Source organism: Vigna angularis, chromosome 2 (assembly GCF_016808095.1).
Source record: "Vigna angularis cultivar LongXiaoDou No.4 chromosome 2, ASM1680809v1, whole genome shotgun sequence".
Classification (NCBI taxonomy): Eukaryota; Viridiplantae; Streptophyta; class Magnoliopsida; order Fabales; family Fabaceae; genus Vigna; species Vigna angularis.
In genome coordinates, this window is record NC_068971.1 from 9,276,883 (window position 1) to 9,291,016 (window position 14,134).

The window sequence follows — 14,134 nt, forward strand, 5'->3', positions numbered from 1 at the left end:
AATTTGATGGTAACCCGACCTCAAATCAATCTTGGAAAATACTGTAGCTCCATGTAATTGATCCATCAGATCATCAATCCTTGGCAATGGATACTTGTTCTTGATCGTCAACCTATTCAGCTGTCGATAGTCAACGCACAACCTTGAGCTACCATCCTTCTTCTTTACTAGCAACACTGACGCACCCCACGGCGAAGCACTCGGCCGGATAAATTGTTTCTCTAACAACTCTTCAATCTGCTTCTTCAACTCAGCCAGCTCAGCTGGAGCCATCCGATAAGGAGCCATGGATACTGGTCCTGCTCCCGCGACCAGATCAATAGAGAACTCCACTTCTCGTGGAGGAGGTAAACCAGGAACTTCTTCAGGGAAAACATCCATGAAGTCATTCACAACCAGAAGGTCTACACTCTGGTTCACAAGAGCTGAAAAGTTTACATTGGGAGTCCCATCCTTATGGAACATGATTAGGAAACAACTGGCACCCTCGAAGATGTCTTGCTTCAATGCGCCAAGAGATAACGACAAGTCTTGATCTTCTTTGGGAAATATTAACTTCTTACCACTGCAATCTAAAAGAATACGATTGGCTGCTAACCAATCCATTCCCAGAATTACCTCTAGCCCCTGCAGAGGTAAGCAAATAAGGTTCACTCTGAACCTGCGCCCCTCTACCTCAATAGGACATCTGGAGCACACATCAGATGTTCTAACTAACCCAGCTGTTGGTGTAGACACCACCAGATCACACGGAAGCTCTCTGACAACTAAACCAAGCCTCTCCACACAAGCCTTAGACACAAAAGAATGTGTCGCCCCCGAGTCAAACAACGTCACACACGAAGCTCCAAATAACAAACAACTGCTGACAATTAAATTACCTGCACTGGTTGCCTCAGCCCCAGTCAACGCATAAACCCTCCCGGTTGCCTGAGGTCTGTGTCCACCCCTCTGAATAGATGTGCCAGCTTGGCGTGGCTGTGGTCCTACCCTCCTAGTAGTAGGACAGTCTCTGGCATAGTGTCCCTCTTGCCTGCAGATGTTACACCTCCTGTACCCTTCTAACTGAGGGCAAGAACTCTGGAAGTGTGGTCCACCACACTTGAAGCATCTAACGGAACTGGCAAAGCTGGATTGCCCCGATGACTGCGAGGAAGAACTCCTAGACCTGAAGGAAGGAGGTCTAGAGAAAGGAGTCCTTCTAGAACTGGAGTCTCCCCGGGATATCACAGGTCCACCAACCCTAAGTGGTTGGCTTTGTTGTCTCTGAGGTCCTTCTGGTTCTCCTTTAGTCTTTTCCATATCACGGGCCATCTCTACCAAAGCGGAGAATTCTTTGATGCGCAATCCTTTCACCAGTAACTTTATATCCTTCCTCAAGCCATTCTCAAACTTGCGACACTGCCATTCTTCATCTATTGACATAGTGTTGAAGCGAAGCAAGTGTTTAAAACGATTTGCATACTCCGATACTAATCTGTTGCCCTGAGTCAACTCCAGAAACTCTACCTCTTTAGCAAACCTGACACTATCTGGAAAATATTCAGTGTAGAATTTAGTTCTGAACAACTCCCAAGTGATAGGGGTCCTGTTCCTCTCCAAGATAGCCTTCACGCTGTTCCACCAATGTCCAGCTTCTCCTGTCAGCAAGTACTGGGTGTAGGCCAGCTTTTTCTCATCCGAACACCCTTTGGCTTCGTAGATTCGTTCCATATCTTGGAACCAATGATCGGCTTCATCAGGACTGCACTTGCCACTAAACTTGGCGGGATGATGTTGGAGAAAACTCTCCAAACTCCATTCCTGAACTGGAACGGCAACAGAGGAAGAAGCACCAGGAGAAGGTCTTCCATTAACCATCATTTCCCTAAGGAACTTCTGAGTGTCTTCAGCTGACACTCTTGCAGCTTCAAGGTTTTGAAGAGCGATGGTGTTTTGTTCCACCAATGCAGTATTCTGAAGTTGCATAGCCTCAAGTACAGCCTCATGTCTTGTGGTGTTCTCATAGGACTCCGGTTGATAAGGAGGAGGAGAAGGTGATCTAGATGCCATTTTCTGCTCATACAGAGAAAACACCATTAGTCCAACCCAAGGAAACGATGACAACCATCCCACAAGGCTAAGAGTACAGAGCACAAGCATGGCACACATATACCCTACAGGATCCTCTAAGGACAGAAACTGCTCTGATACCATAAATGTAACGTCCCCAAATATATACATCATGCATATATAATAAAGACGTCATCATGCATAATATAGGAAAGCAGTCAAGAGTAATTTAAGGATTACAATTATCCTCAGAATAGTGCATAAATTGACAATACAATTATTGGAATCTCCCATGGAAATCACGGAAAATTTAAAACTTAAAATACATACAAATGTAATTAAACGAGTTCACGAAATAAGAATTAGTAATGCTAGGTTGCAGCACTGCCGTCTCCATCAAGAGCTGCTCCCAAGGTATCCTCCCCGCCATCTGCTCCCATCCAAGTGGATGATCATCGCCGAATAACATATCCAAATTGGCACACAACACAAACAATGCAAGGGTGAGCTAGATATAAAAAGCATGTTATCTCCTAGCACAATTAATTTATGAAATCATTCATAGGTTCATATAAAATAACAATTAAAGCATACTCATTGATCCATATTTCACATACTTCCATTACATGTAAACATTCATCCAAACATGGTAAACTGACATCACAAGACTTGTTACTTTATACCCGACTCGTCCGGACTAGAATGATTACCGAGCTATGGCGGGTCTTGCACCCGTGGTGGCTTTATGAAACTTGGGCACTACCGCCCTGGCACTACCGCCTGGTGAAACTTTTGGGGCACTCCCGCCCGGCCACAATCACGAGGTTAATCCGTTATCACTCACCTTGGGTCATGTGGAAGCACCCAAGACTAGGACCTCCTGCTACTCCTCACCACATGGTTCAATCCTCTCTACATGAGAAGAAAGACCATTGGAGCGTCAGGATGACCCCCAAAACTGAGCTACCATGTAATCATTCTATACAACCCCCAAACACCACCATGTATCCTCTCCTCGAGGATCATGGAATTACGTCTGTGAATTATACTGTTACTCACAAATACCAGATATCCCCATATATTACAGTAAATCAACACAACTCATAAATTCACATAATCCATTTCACCATATACAATTTCCAAACATTACATGTAATCCAATTCATGAGAAAATAATTTAAAATCCAACCTTTTCAAAATATCAAAACGTACGAGCACTGTTCACTGGGAACAGTGAACGAACGCTCACTGGAAGCACGCGGACGAACGCTCACTGGACGAACGCTCAAACTGGACACTAAACGGGCGAACCCTGTTCACCACGGTCTATGAACGAACGTTCACTGTTGAACCGTTCGGACGAACGCTCACTTCTAAGCAGTCTGGACGAACGCTCGTGGTCTGAACGAACGTTGAGGAACACGGATGAACACTTCTGGACGAACGCGAACGAACTTTCACTTTGGACGAACGCGCAGTTGGACGAACGCTCAGCATAATTTGGCCGACCACTGGTCGTGCCGTTTTGGACGAACGCGCATATATCTTGGCCGACCACTAATTGGTCGAGCCATTTAGGACGAACGTCCAATTGATCAAGGGCGAACGTTCAGAACAACAACCGAACGTTCAGAATTTGGCTACTAAGGGCGAACGTTCAGAAAATAACCGCACGTTCATAAATTGGTCGAGGAACTTGAACGAACGTCCAATTTTGAAACCAAATTGGACGATCGCTCGATAATTTGGACGAACGTCGAATTTGAAACCAAAATGGACGAACGTGCCTGCAGAATTTCAGAATTTTGCAGAAACCCAGAAGCGAAACCAGAGACCCAAAAACCTCCATTTTTATCTCCAAAACTTCTAGATTTTCATCATACACAACATATATCATCAATCAAAGAAAAGATCTAGCTCCCCTTACCTCTTGAAGATCTCCTTGAATCACTTCCAGCTCCAAAATTTCTCCTCTTCTTCTCTCCCAGAATTTCCAGCAACTCTTCCAACTGCACCACCAAAGTAGCAGCTCACCTCACCTTTCTCTCAGTTTTTGCAGCAAGGAATCCCTTCCCAAAACTGAATCCCGACCCTTCTTTTATCCTCCCAGCTGCCTCCCCTTCTCTCCCCTTCTTCTTCTCTTTCCTTTCTTGTTTTCTTTTCTTTTTGTTTTTAAGGGGAAGCAACGTTTGCTGTCCCTTGTGGCAGCGCTCGTTGCTTCCTCCCTTGTCTTTTTTTTTTTTTTTTTTTTTTTTTTTATTTATTACAATTCCTTACACAAGGAGACAAGAAACTAGTTGGATTTATCTTTGCATGTAGGATGTGTGTCCAGTCCAATCTATTGTCATTCCTATTAGTGTCTATTATTGTAAATTAAGATTTTTTAGCTGTGTTTTGAGTGTTTTTTTTTTTTGGCTTTTATTTAAAAAATAAAACCTAGTATGTAAGGGTTATTGACGTCACCTTATAACATAGACATAATTTATTTTATTGTGCTTAATTAGGGGTTCACATAGTCTTTATATTTATATTTTTGTTATTAAATTACAAAGTAAGTAAACTTTGAGTGTAAATATTAGTATATTACGAGATACATTTTGATCTTTTATTCTATTTCTAATTTTTGGTCTATTTTTATCTTAGGTAATTAGGTTTCTTTAATAAGTTATATAAGTAATAAAACTTTTAACACAATATTTTTAACTAAAAAAATATAAATAAATACAAGATTCAATACAAATTTGATATAAAATTATATAATTTTTATTTAAATTTTAAAACTCAATTAGTTCTTTATCATTTGTTTATCCATACATTCATTATTTTTAAATTTGGTGATAGGGTATTTTTTTGTTAGGTTGGATTCCAATTGGGTATGAAAAGTCCAACTTAGTTATACTCGTTTTCTCTCACTTAATCAAAGAGGAGAGAGGTCTTTTAGGTGAAGAGAGCATGAAAAAGTTGTAGTCTTTGTAAGAAAAAAAGATAGATAAAATTTGTTAACAATTTCACCTAATCTCGTTTTATAAAATTGTGATTGTTGCTTCATTCACCATTAAATTACACTGAAATTTTTGTAGCACGTTGGTGACATATAGTTTATTAGTTTGACCGTTGAGATCGTCAATTTAAAATTTCTGAGTAGGGAAATTTGTCTCTTACAGTTGCTTCTTTTTTTTGTTTATCTATTTTTGTTATTAATATTTCAGAACATTATTGCTCTGGTGTATTGATCTTAATGAAGTATGATTAATTGGTTTGTGTCCGTGAGTTTTTACTTCTCACGAAAGTTTTCTCATGTTAAAAATATTAGTGTTCTTTTATAATTATTGTTGCTATTTTATTATTGTTACTCCTCATAAATATTTGCAAGTTTAGAAAAATTATTATTATGACATACTTTAGTATTTACTTGTTTGAACGTAGACAAAAACAAATATAATTACTTTAACTAGTACAAATTATTGATTACAAAGACAAGATGGGAGATTTGTTTGTGAAAAAAATTGAATCTTCACGTCTTTGCTGTATAAAAGCCATATTTTATGTTAATAAAGAATGTGTAATAATTGTTATTTTTGTTGTTAATATAATATATATATATATATATATATATATATATATATATGATCTTAAAATAAAATTAAAATTATCATTTAAAATAATAAAAATATTTTAAATGGAAGGATCACTCTCCTTTGAAGCAACTAGAGGCTTACGGATTGTGTTGCACTGAAGTAATATAAGAAAATCAGTTTTTGAAGAATAGGTTCCTTTGTAACACAGAGTTGAAGATGTGAATCAGATTTTAACAGAAGAGAGTGTTGGTTAATTGCCTGTGGTTCCTTCTCATTTGTTTGTTGTTCACAGCTTTTATTACCTGTCCTAAAATGATAGTTACAACAAAGACTAATAACTTTTATGAATTATGATTTGTAAATCATATCAATTGTATAATATGAATAAATCGAAATAAACAATTTGTGGTATCTAATATTGAAAATTTAATTTTTAACTTTTATTTTTATAGTATTATATTAATTATTTATTTTATTATAATAAATAAAAATATTAATATTAACAAAAAAATTAAAAGTACTTGTCATAACCTTAATTGGGTTTTCTCTCGTGCTTGATTTCATATTAGATCATATAACCTGAAATGTAAGATTTCATATTAGATCATATACCCAGAAATGTAATATCCCGAAAGAAAATTTTAAAAAATTCTAATCCTTTATAAAAATAAAAATAAAAATAAAAACACTCAATAAGTGTTGATAAATTGTGGGAGTGTTGGGCCAATGTCTCTTAGCGCAAAGAAAATAATAATTGAAATAATTGTGGGGTTGGGTTGGTGGCTGTCTAAAGTCAATGATGTTGTGTGAATTCATGAAGTCTTTCTACTTACTTTCTTTTTATTAATAGTTGTCTGTTTAAATTTTTTTTTATCATAATGTGCTTTTCTACATATAAAATTTAAATAATTTATTTATGATTTCAACAACATATTCATATTTGAGAGTATCAAAGGATGCATCACAAACAAATAAAAAGAACACACAAATATAACAATTTTAAACAAATTCCATGCCTTTCTTGTTCCTATTCTTCCAAATATTTATTCTTAAACAAGAAAGAATAATGAACATAAATAATAAAAAAAATAGAAAAATGAAAGAAAAAACTGTACTGCAAGTCAGTCACTGTAGCTGTAGATACATGACTTTAGATATATAGAGAGAGAGGTTTATATGATAATGTTTTACCTTGTATGAATTTGACAGTTCTGACTTAATGCATCTGAGTCTTTTACAGGGTTTCCTGGAGAAAAAAGATGTTGTAGAGTTTGGTTGAATAATTCAGAAAGCCTTGTAATTAAGAAAAGTTGAAGAAGTTAATAATGAAAAAGAAAGAAAAGGAGATGTGTGAACTCAAAAGTGTGTTGAGAATAGAAGAAGACTTACAGATTGTGTTGCACTGAGCTGATCTAAGAAAATCAGTTTCTGGAGAGGATGAAAGTTGGTAGTTTGAAGAGTATGGTTCTTTCAAACACACAGTTGAAGATGTAAATCAGATTTTAGGAGAAGAAAGAGAGTGTTGGTGTCGTTCTACGAGGAATAAATAAAGATGAATATATGGTTAGTTGCATGTGACTCCTTCTCATTTGTTGTTCTTCTGATATAGAAAAGTTGTGTTGTTGACTTTCGAAACATATTGCAAGTTGTTTTATAAATTTAGAAACATATTACAAAAATAAACAGAAAAAACGAAAAAGGCTTCTTTCTGAGAAAGAGAGAACGGTTCCAACTTTGTTTATGTAAATTCTTAATTATTAACTTTCGTCTTCATGCTATTTTAATTAATACTTAAAATTTAATATTTTATTATTCCTAACCACAATTAGGTGGCAATAGCTGTAGACGCAATTATTGTATTTGTATTCTTTGAATCTATTGGCCATCTCTATTTATTATCACTATCATTCAGACGTATTTGGACAAGTATATATTATACAAAGTGCTACCGACAAAATAGTAGGTCATATATATCCCTTTACATTTCCACCACTTTCTTTTATTAATATCATGCCAAGCATCATCAAAGAGACTTGGACTCATTTGAATCATCACCTTGTTGAAAGAATAAAAAAAATATATTTAATTTATGAAATAATAAAAAGATATATTCAATTTATCAAACAATAAAAAAGTGTGTACCATACGAACCGGGCAGTCCCGAGAGCACGCCGTCATCAATCTAACCACTTGGTGTTTTTTCAATCATTTTTACTCCTCTGATAGCATTGTCGGACAACTTGCATAAACACTCATTGCGCGACGTTCTACTCGACCGTTCATCCTTCCATTCGGGTGAGTAATAACTAGGCTTAATACCTGTTTTTGTCCCTCTTTTTAAGGAAAATGTTCACTTTCGTCCTACCTTTTTCAAAAAGTTCAATGTGGTCCCACGTTGTGAAAAAAGTGTCCAAGTTAATCCTTTTTGGTCACGGCGTTAAATATTTAACGATCCTGCTGCCAGCATGAACTGATGTGTGCAACGTGGCTTTTTACCCTCGTAACGTGGCAGTGACAGTTTTCCATTAACTGAGAACGTGGCAGTAGGCAGTGAGATTAAAATTCTGAGTGTTAGGGTTTGGTTTGGGTATTTTGAAATCGCGATTTGGGGATAAGCATTTTGGAGGACCTGCAAATCAAATTTGGGTGATCTTGAAGGTGAAATCTGCAGAGGAAATCGAATTCTGCAAATCAAATCAGGTTAGAGGTTTTTCGAAAATGTTTTCATTGTTGTCGCGTTTGAGGGGGTTTAACTATGGGTCAAATTGTTTTGTGTGAAAAGTTGTCTCACTACAAGAAAAATGGTTATTATCCACCGATAATTACATATGAATTTTGATTCGTATATAACATGAATATTACATATAGATGTTATATACGGATCCCACAAAAGGAGTTATATACGGATTTTACATACGGATTTTATATACGGATATATCCATATATAAAATCCGTATGTACTTTTCGTGCGTGGTGGCGGGAGAGTTTTCTGTGAATAACGTTCATATGTAAGTGTTATAATCCGTACATAAGTAAAAGCAAGTGTTGTCTTATGGAAATTAATTATTTTAAAAAAAATGAAATTATATTTCATTAATTCGAAGTTGGTTTGGTAAAACACTCATTCGAGGTGTGTTCTCTCAAATCTCTCTCAAGCCCTAACTCTACACTCTCAGATCTCTCTGCAACCCTAACTTTAACTCTCCACTCTCCTTCTCTATTTTCACTTTCATATACAGAACCACTTCCGAATCTTGGGGTTTCATCCTCCTCTTCACTTTTCCTTCATTTTTAACCGATTAAAACCACTTTTCTACTGATTAAAACCCTTTCTGCCGTTTGTTATTCGATTTCCACCGATTCAACCTCTATTTGCGTCGTTTAAACACTTTTTTACCGATCAATCTTGTGTTTGAACCAATTAATTGGTTCATTTTAAGTTTCTCCCTATTTTTGGGGTTTCTTAGGTCCAGATTAGGGTACTTCCTCCATTTTGGAGTTTTCCCCCAATCGGGCTTCTATTCATTCGTTTAGGTTTTTATAACATTTTCTTCCAATCATTCTCCAATTATTCTCCATTTCGCTCTCGATCTGGAGGTCGTCTCATTATTTCGTTGTGTTTGCTCATCAAGGAAGCTTCGAAGGAGTTCGAGTCGAGTCCGCATCGCTCTTTTGGTCATCTCCTCGGAGGCTCTTCCGTCAAGTGGCTGCAAAATCAATCACACCCGATGGCGTTTCGGCGCTGCTACTCTTTTGAAACCCAAAGAAGAGGCTGGATTGAAGACTTAAGGTGTTGTTGGGATTGTTTTTGAACCAAAAGCAGGAAGTGGTGACAAAATCTGCTGCGGAGATTCTAAACGATCAACATAGAAAGTGAGTATTCTTCTTGTGTTCTTGTTTCATTTCAAATCGTTCTGAGATTTAATGGTTTTTCATTTTGATTTTTTTAAAAATTTTTCCCTCTTTTATTTTAGTTCAGCTCCTGTACGTAGTTTTTTAGATCATGAAAGTTGCTTTAATGAAGAGGCAACAATTATCAGTGGAGCATTAGATCTCACGAAGAAGATAGCAACTATTGGCTTGGAGAAAGCCATTATGATAGTTTTATCTCTTGCCATCTATATGTTACAATTTGACGGTTGTCATTTCTTTAAAGACTACCTACATCAGAATATATGAATGGCGTGAAATTTGCTCCTGATATACTTGGAAAAGTGAAAATATACTGTGCCAATGAGACAATTTATGCCCCTAAATCTATGATATTTTGGCTGTTTTAAAGCTGTAGATCATGAGTGCCTAAGTTAGGAACATGTTTTTCTGGCAAAGAAGTAACTATCATATGATTTTTCGAATTTTAAATCTAAATTTGTATGTATGGTCATTGCTTCATCATCCATGCCAGTTCCTTTGCTTAGCAACTGGACATGTTCTGAAGAGCTTTAGCTGGGTTCTCTTTATTATTTTACGGTAACAATCCCAATAATAGAAGTCTATGGATGTTAATTTACCCACTCTTTCAGGACAATCCTCTGTTTCAGTTTCAAGATAAATCCTAACCCAGATATATCTATTATATTGGCTTGATTTTATAACAGAAAACATTTCTACATCATTATGCAGACTTTTGAGGAGGTCATGACACCAATTGAATCTACATTTTCCTTGGATGTGGCTTCCAAATTGGACTGGTGCGTTTTTTTCTATTGGCTTTTCTGGTCAGATCGATGTAGCAATCTCAAAGGGCATAGTTATTTGCAACCAAATTATTATGGAATGTGGACTACTTGATATAAAGCACTTAATTATGAAAGAAAATTAAATCTTTTTTCTAAGATATAAAGTAAAGGTTTCTAAGATATATACGTTAATAAAAAATGTTTTTATATTTTAGAGGATATTATCTTTTACAACAGTGTGTATGGCTCCTTTCTTCTAATCACTAATGCTAATGTTCTGTTGGATTGTATTTTTAAAACTGCTATTGAATCATTTCAATCGTCATGTTTCTATTTTTATTTTCATTTTAGATGCATGTTCTTTTATTTTATAGCTTTTCTTTCTTGATCTGTTTTCTTTTTCTTCTATTGAATGCCCCATCATCTTGCTCTCTTTGTTTGTGCTGGTCCTAAACTTTTTCAATTATAGCTACCTTTTCTATTTTATTTGAAATTTTAAAATTGCTCAGACTTATTATTAGAATTATTATACTAATCCATGTTCAACTAATCAAACTCAATTATTTATTATTACACTTTACTTTTTATATTCAATTATTATTGTTCACTTTTAGGAGTTAATTTCTTATTACAATTTACTATACATTTTTTATAACAAGATAAATTATCTTTATTTTTCTTATAAACCTTGCATTTTTAACTATAATATTATGACTCTTTCTATAACTTGGTTTCTCATTATCTCTTTGATAGGTCATTTCATTGGATTTACCACTAGCTATTAAATTATTCATCAATACAAGAGTTGAAGATTCTCGGTTTGGGGTTTATAGCCACCACTTTGATGATAAATGGCTAGTTGGTGGAGCTTCAAACATTGGTGGAGCAATTCCTGGACAGTTTTTCACCGATAGCCAATTGTATAAGTAGTTTAGTTTACTACTATGTAAAAGACAAAGACAATCAATTATTATTTGATAATTTGATACTATTTTTTGTTAATTTGGCAGACATTTATCAAATATATAAAACTTCTAATTATTGGATGCAGAAATGGGATTATTTAATTTTTTTTATAAAGTCATAAAGTTATATACGGATTTTTCCGTATATAACCTATATATGAATTTTTCAGATAAATTATATACAGATAATTTTGTATATAACTTATCTACGGATATTATATACGGATTTATCCGTATATAAGTTATATACGAATTTAACCGTATATAACTTAACTACGCCAGTTTTATATATGGATTTTTATCCGTATGTAAGCCGTATGTAACCAAGTGTTATATACGGATTTTGAGTTTTATATACGGATTTTGGCTGTATGTAATTCAATTTTTTCTTGTAGTGTCTTCTTTTGATGCATGATAGTGGTCCCATAGGTCTTACTTTAACTGAAATTAGTGGTCCCCTGTTTGCATTTGCAGGGTTCGGGTAGGGATGTCTGATGACATGTTTCGGGTAGTAGTCCACCATGGTGGGACCTTGATCAAAGAAGTCCCCTTTAATTATATAGGGGGAGAGATAATTAATTGGGACGTAGACCCCGATAAATGGTGTTATTTTGGAGTATAAGGTTCACTTAACCATATGGGATACATGCAAGTAGAAGAATTATATTACAGTGTCCAACATGTTCTACATAAGGTTGATGATGATAAAGGAGCTATGAACATGATGAATGTGGCTAAGTATTTGGGGGAAGTGAACCTGTATGTTGTGCATGGGGTGGACGAAGCAACTATCTTAGAAAATGATGAGAATGAGATTCTTTCGCTATGTGAAGGTCATGCAGAGAGTGGTGAGGATAGTGGTGTAGGAGGAGAAGCACATGTTGAGGGTGGTGAAGAAGGAATGGAAGACGTAGTGGAGGGTGCAGTGGAGGTTGAGAATGAGGATGCAATGGATGTTGAGAATGAGGATGCACGGGATGTTCAGAATGTAAGTGAAGGATTGGAGGTTCAGAAGGAAGATTTACTGGATGTTGACAATGAGGATTGGTTGGATGTTGAGCATGACAATGCATTGGAGGTTGAGAAAGAGGATTCAGTGTATAATGAGGATGTTCAGCATGAGGATGCAGAAGATGATGAGGTTGCAGTGGAGGTTGAGAATGAGGATGAAGTTGAGGTCGAAAGTGAAGAAGAAGTGGAAGTGGACAGTAATGATGTGGCAGGAATGGATGATTTGAGTGGTGATAATACGTGGATGATGAAGACAGTGAAAAAGAAACCCAATAGTGTAGGGGTTTGTCAGATGATGATTGGGAGTTTGATAAGCATTTAACTCCTGAAAATAGTGCAAGTGAGGAGGATGACAATGATGATACAATAGATGTAGGTCCTTTCTCAAAATATGCAAAGCAGAAGTCCATGGCAGATTACAAGTGGGAAGTGGGCACTATTTTTACTGACAGGGAAGAGTTTAAGGATGCTATTAGAAGGTATTCTGTTCATGCTGGGAGGGATCTAAAATTTATCAAAAATGATAACCGTAGGGTGAGGGTGACATGCATGGGTGGCCAAGGTAATTGCCCATGGCTAGCTTATTGTGGTTATTTGCCGTCACGAAAAATTTGGCAATTGAGGAAGATAATTGATACTCATAGTTGTAGTAGACAACTTAATATTAAACTGATGAATGCTAAGTGGGTATGTCAGGAAATAGATAGATCTTTAGTTGAGAATCCTAGTTTAAAGGTGAGTGATATTCGTACTAAAGCATTAAGAAAATGGAATACAAATGTTTCAATATCCAAGGCAAGAAGGGCAAAGTTAATTGCCACAAGAATGGTTGAAGGAGATTTCATAGAACAATATAAAAGGGTGTACGACTATGGAAATGAGCTATTGAGGTGTAATCCAGGCTCAACAGTGCAAATTAAAGTTGACTCTCATAATGGTGACCCAATCTTTCAAAGAATGTATGTTTGTCTCAAAGCTTGTAAAGATAGTTTCATAAGTTGTAGGCCCATTATATGTTTAGACGGATGTTTTTTGAAAGGTGTTTACAAAGGGGAGCTGCTGACTGCTGTTGGTAGGGATCCAAACGACCAAATGCTACCCCTTGCCTATGCAGTAGTAGAAGTGGAGAACAAAGACAGCTGCACATGGTTTTTGCAATTGTTAATTGAAGACCTCGGGGGCAGTGAAGTATGTGGAGGGTGCACATGGATGTCAGACCAGCAGAAGGTATATGATATGGTTTTTGCAATTTAGTTAATGATTTTGTATAGGATATGGTTTTATTACTAAATTTAATTGTGCAGGGGTTAGTCTTAGCTATCCAAGAGCTTTTGCCTCGGGCAGAACAAAGATACTGTTTAAGTCACCTCTATGCAAACTTTAGGAAAAGGTTTGGTGGGCAGGTATTAAAAAATCTCATGCGGAGTGCTGCAACCACCACATATCCCCAGGCTTGGGAGAGAGAAATGCTGAAAGTTAAAGAAGTCAATGTTGAAGCATATAAATACCACATAGCCATTCCCCCAAGGTAACCCATTAGCCATTATATACACATTACTGTCACAGATGTATTGTAACCCATTTGAGAAATCTTTTTTTCAACAGGTTTTGGTCAAGGTCTCGCTGATGAATCAATATTTTCTACACTTCACTTAGTTTATTATACTAGAATTAATCCGGGAATTATACTTAATTGTCCAGTATTTTCCCATTTTTCTTAATTGTGCTTAATTTGATTAGAAATTCTTATTTTAATTAATTTGAATTATCTGAGACTAATTATTGACATTATTGAGTGGGAAAATTCTGAAAATATTTTAGGACATTTGGAAGAAAAATGAAAAATCGG

General features: G+C 36.0%; 2 protein-coding genes and 1 long non-coding RNA gene across 4 annotated transcripts in view; 2 read left to right on the plus strand and 1 right to left on the minus strand.

The window, feature by feature from the left end:
* The window catches only part of LOC108327688 (uncharacterized), a 49,530-nt gene extending 42,222 nt beyond the window's left edge, over window positions 1-7,308 (minus strand). The window contains exons 1-2 of the mRNA XM_052873488.1: window positions 7,020-7,308; window positions 6,822-6,876 (exon numbers count right to left, since the gene is read on the minus strand). The gene's annotated coding sequence lies outside the window, so the exon portion shown is untranslated. The remainder of the gene's footprint in view (window positions 1-6,821; window positions 6,877-7,019) is intronic.
* A 1,449-nt stretch (window positions 7,309-8,757) lies between these two features.
* On the plus strand, window positions 8,758-11,261 carry LOC128195530 (uncharacterized). 2 transcript variants are annotated; one of them, XR_008247150.1, is made up of 4 exons: window positions 8,758-9,164; window positions 9,263-9,503; window positions 10,254-10,321; window positions 11,063-11,261. It is a non-coding gene; the product is annotated as an uncharacterized LOC128195530 (long non-coding RNA). The 2 variants fall into 2 exon arrangements; XR_008247149.1 differs by having other exon boundaries at window positions 9,097-9,503.
* A 1,432-nt stretch (window positions 11,262-12,693) lies between these two features.
* LOC128195245 (uncharacterized) lies at window positions 12,694-13,912 on the plus strand. Its single transcript, XM_052872481.1, has 3 exons — window positions 12,694-13,512; window positions 13,590-13,813; window positions 13,891-13,912. Exons 1-3 carry the CDS (start codon window positions 12,694-12,696, stop codon window positions 13,910-13,912), a joined length of 1,065 nt encoding a protein of 354 aa, XP_052728441.1.
* Window positions 13,913-14,134: the final 222 nt, after the last annotated feature.

Excerpts from the sequence above, each read along its gene's own strand:
- LOC128195245 (XM_052872481.1), top strand. The coding sequence starts at position 12,694 with ATGGCAGATTACAAGTGGGAAGTGGGCACTATTTTTACTGACAGGGAA. Across the intron at positions 13,513-13,589 it reads GGATGTCAGACCAGCAGAAG|GGGTTAGTCTTAGCTATCCA; the intron begins GTATATGATATG and ends TTAATTGTGCAG. Across the intron at positions 13,814-13,890 it reads CACATAGCCATTCCCCCAAG|GTTTTGGTCAAGGTCTCGCT; the intron begins GTAACCCATTAG and ends TTTTTTCAACAG.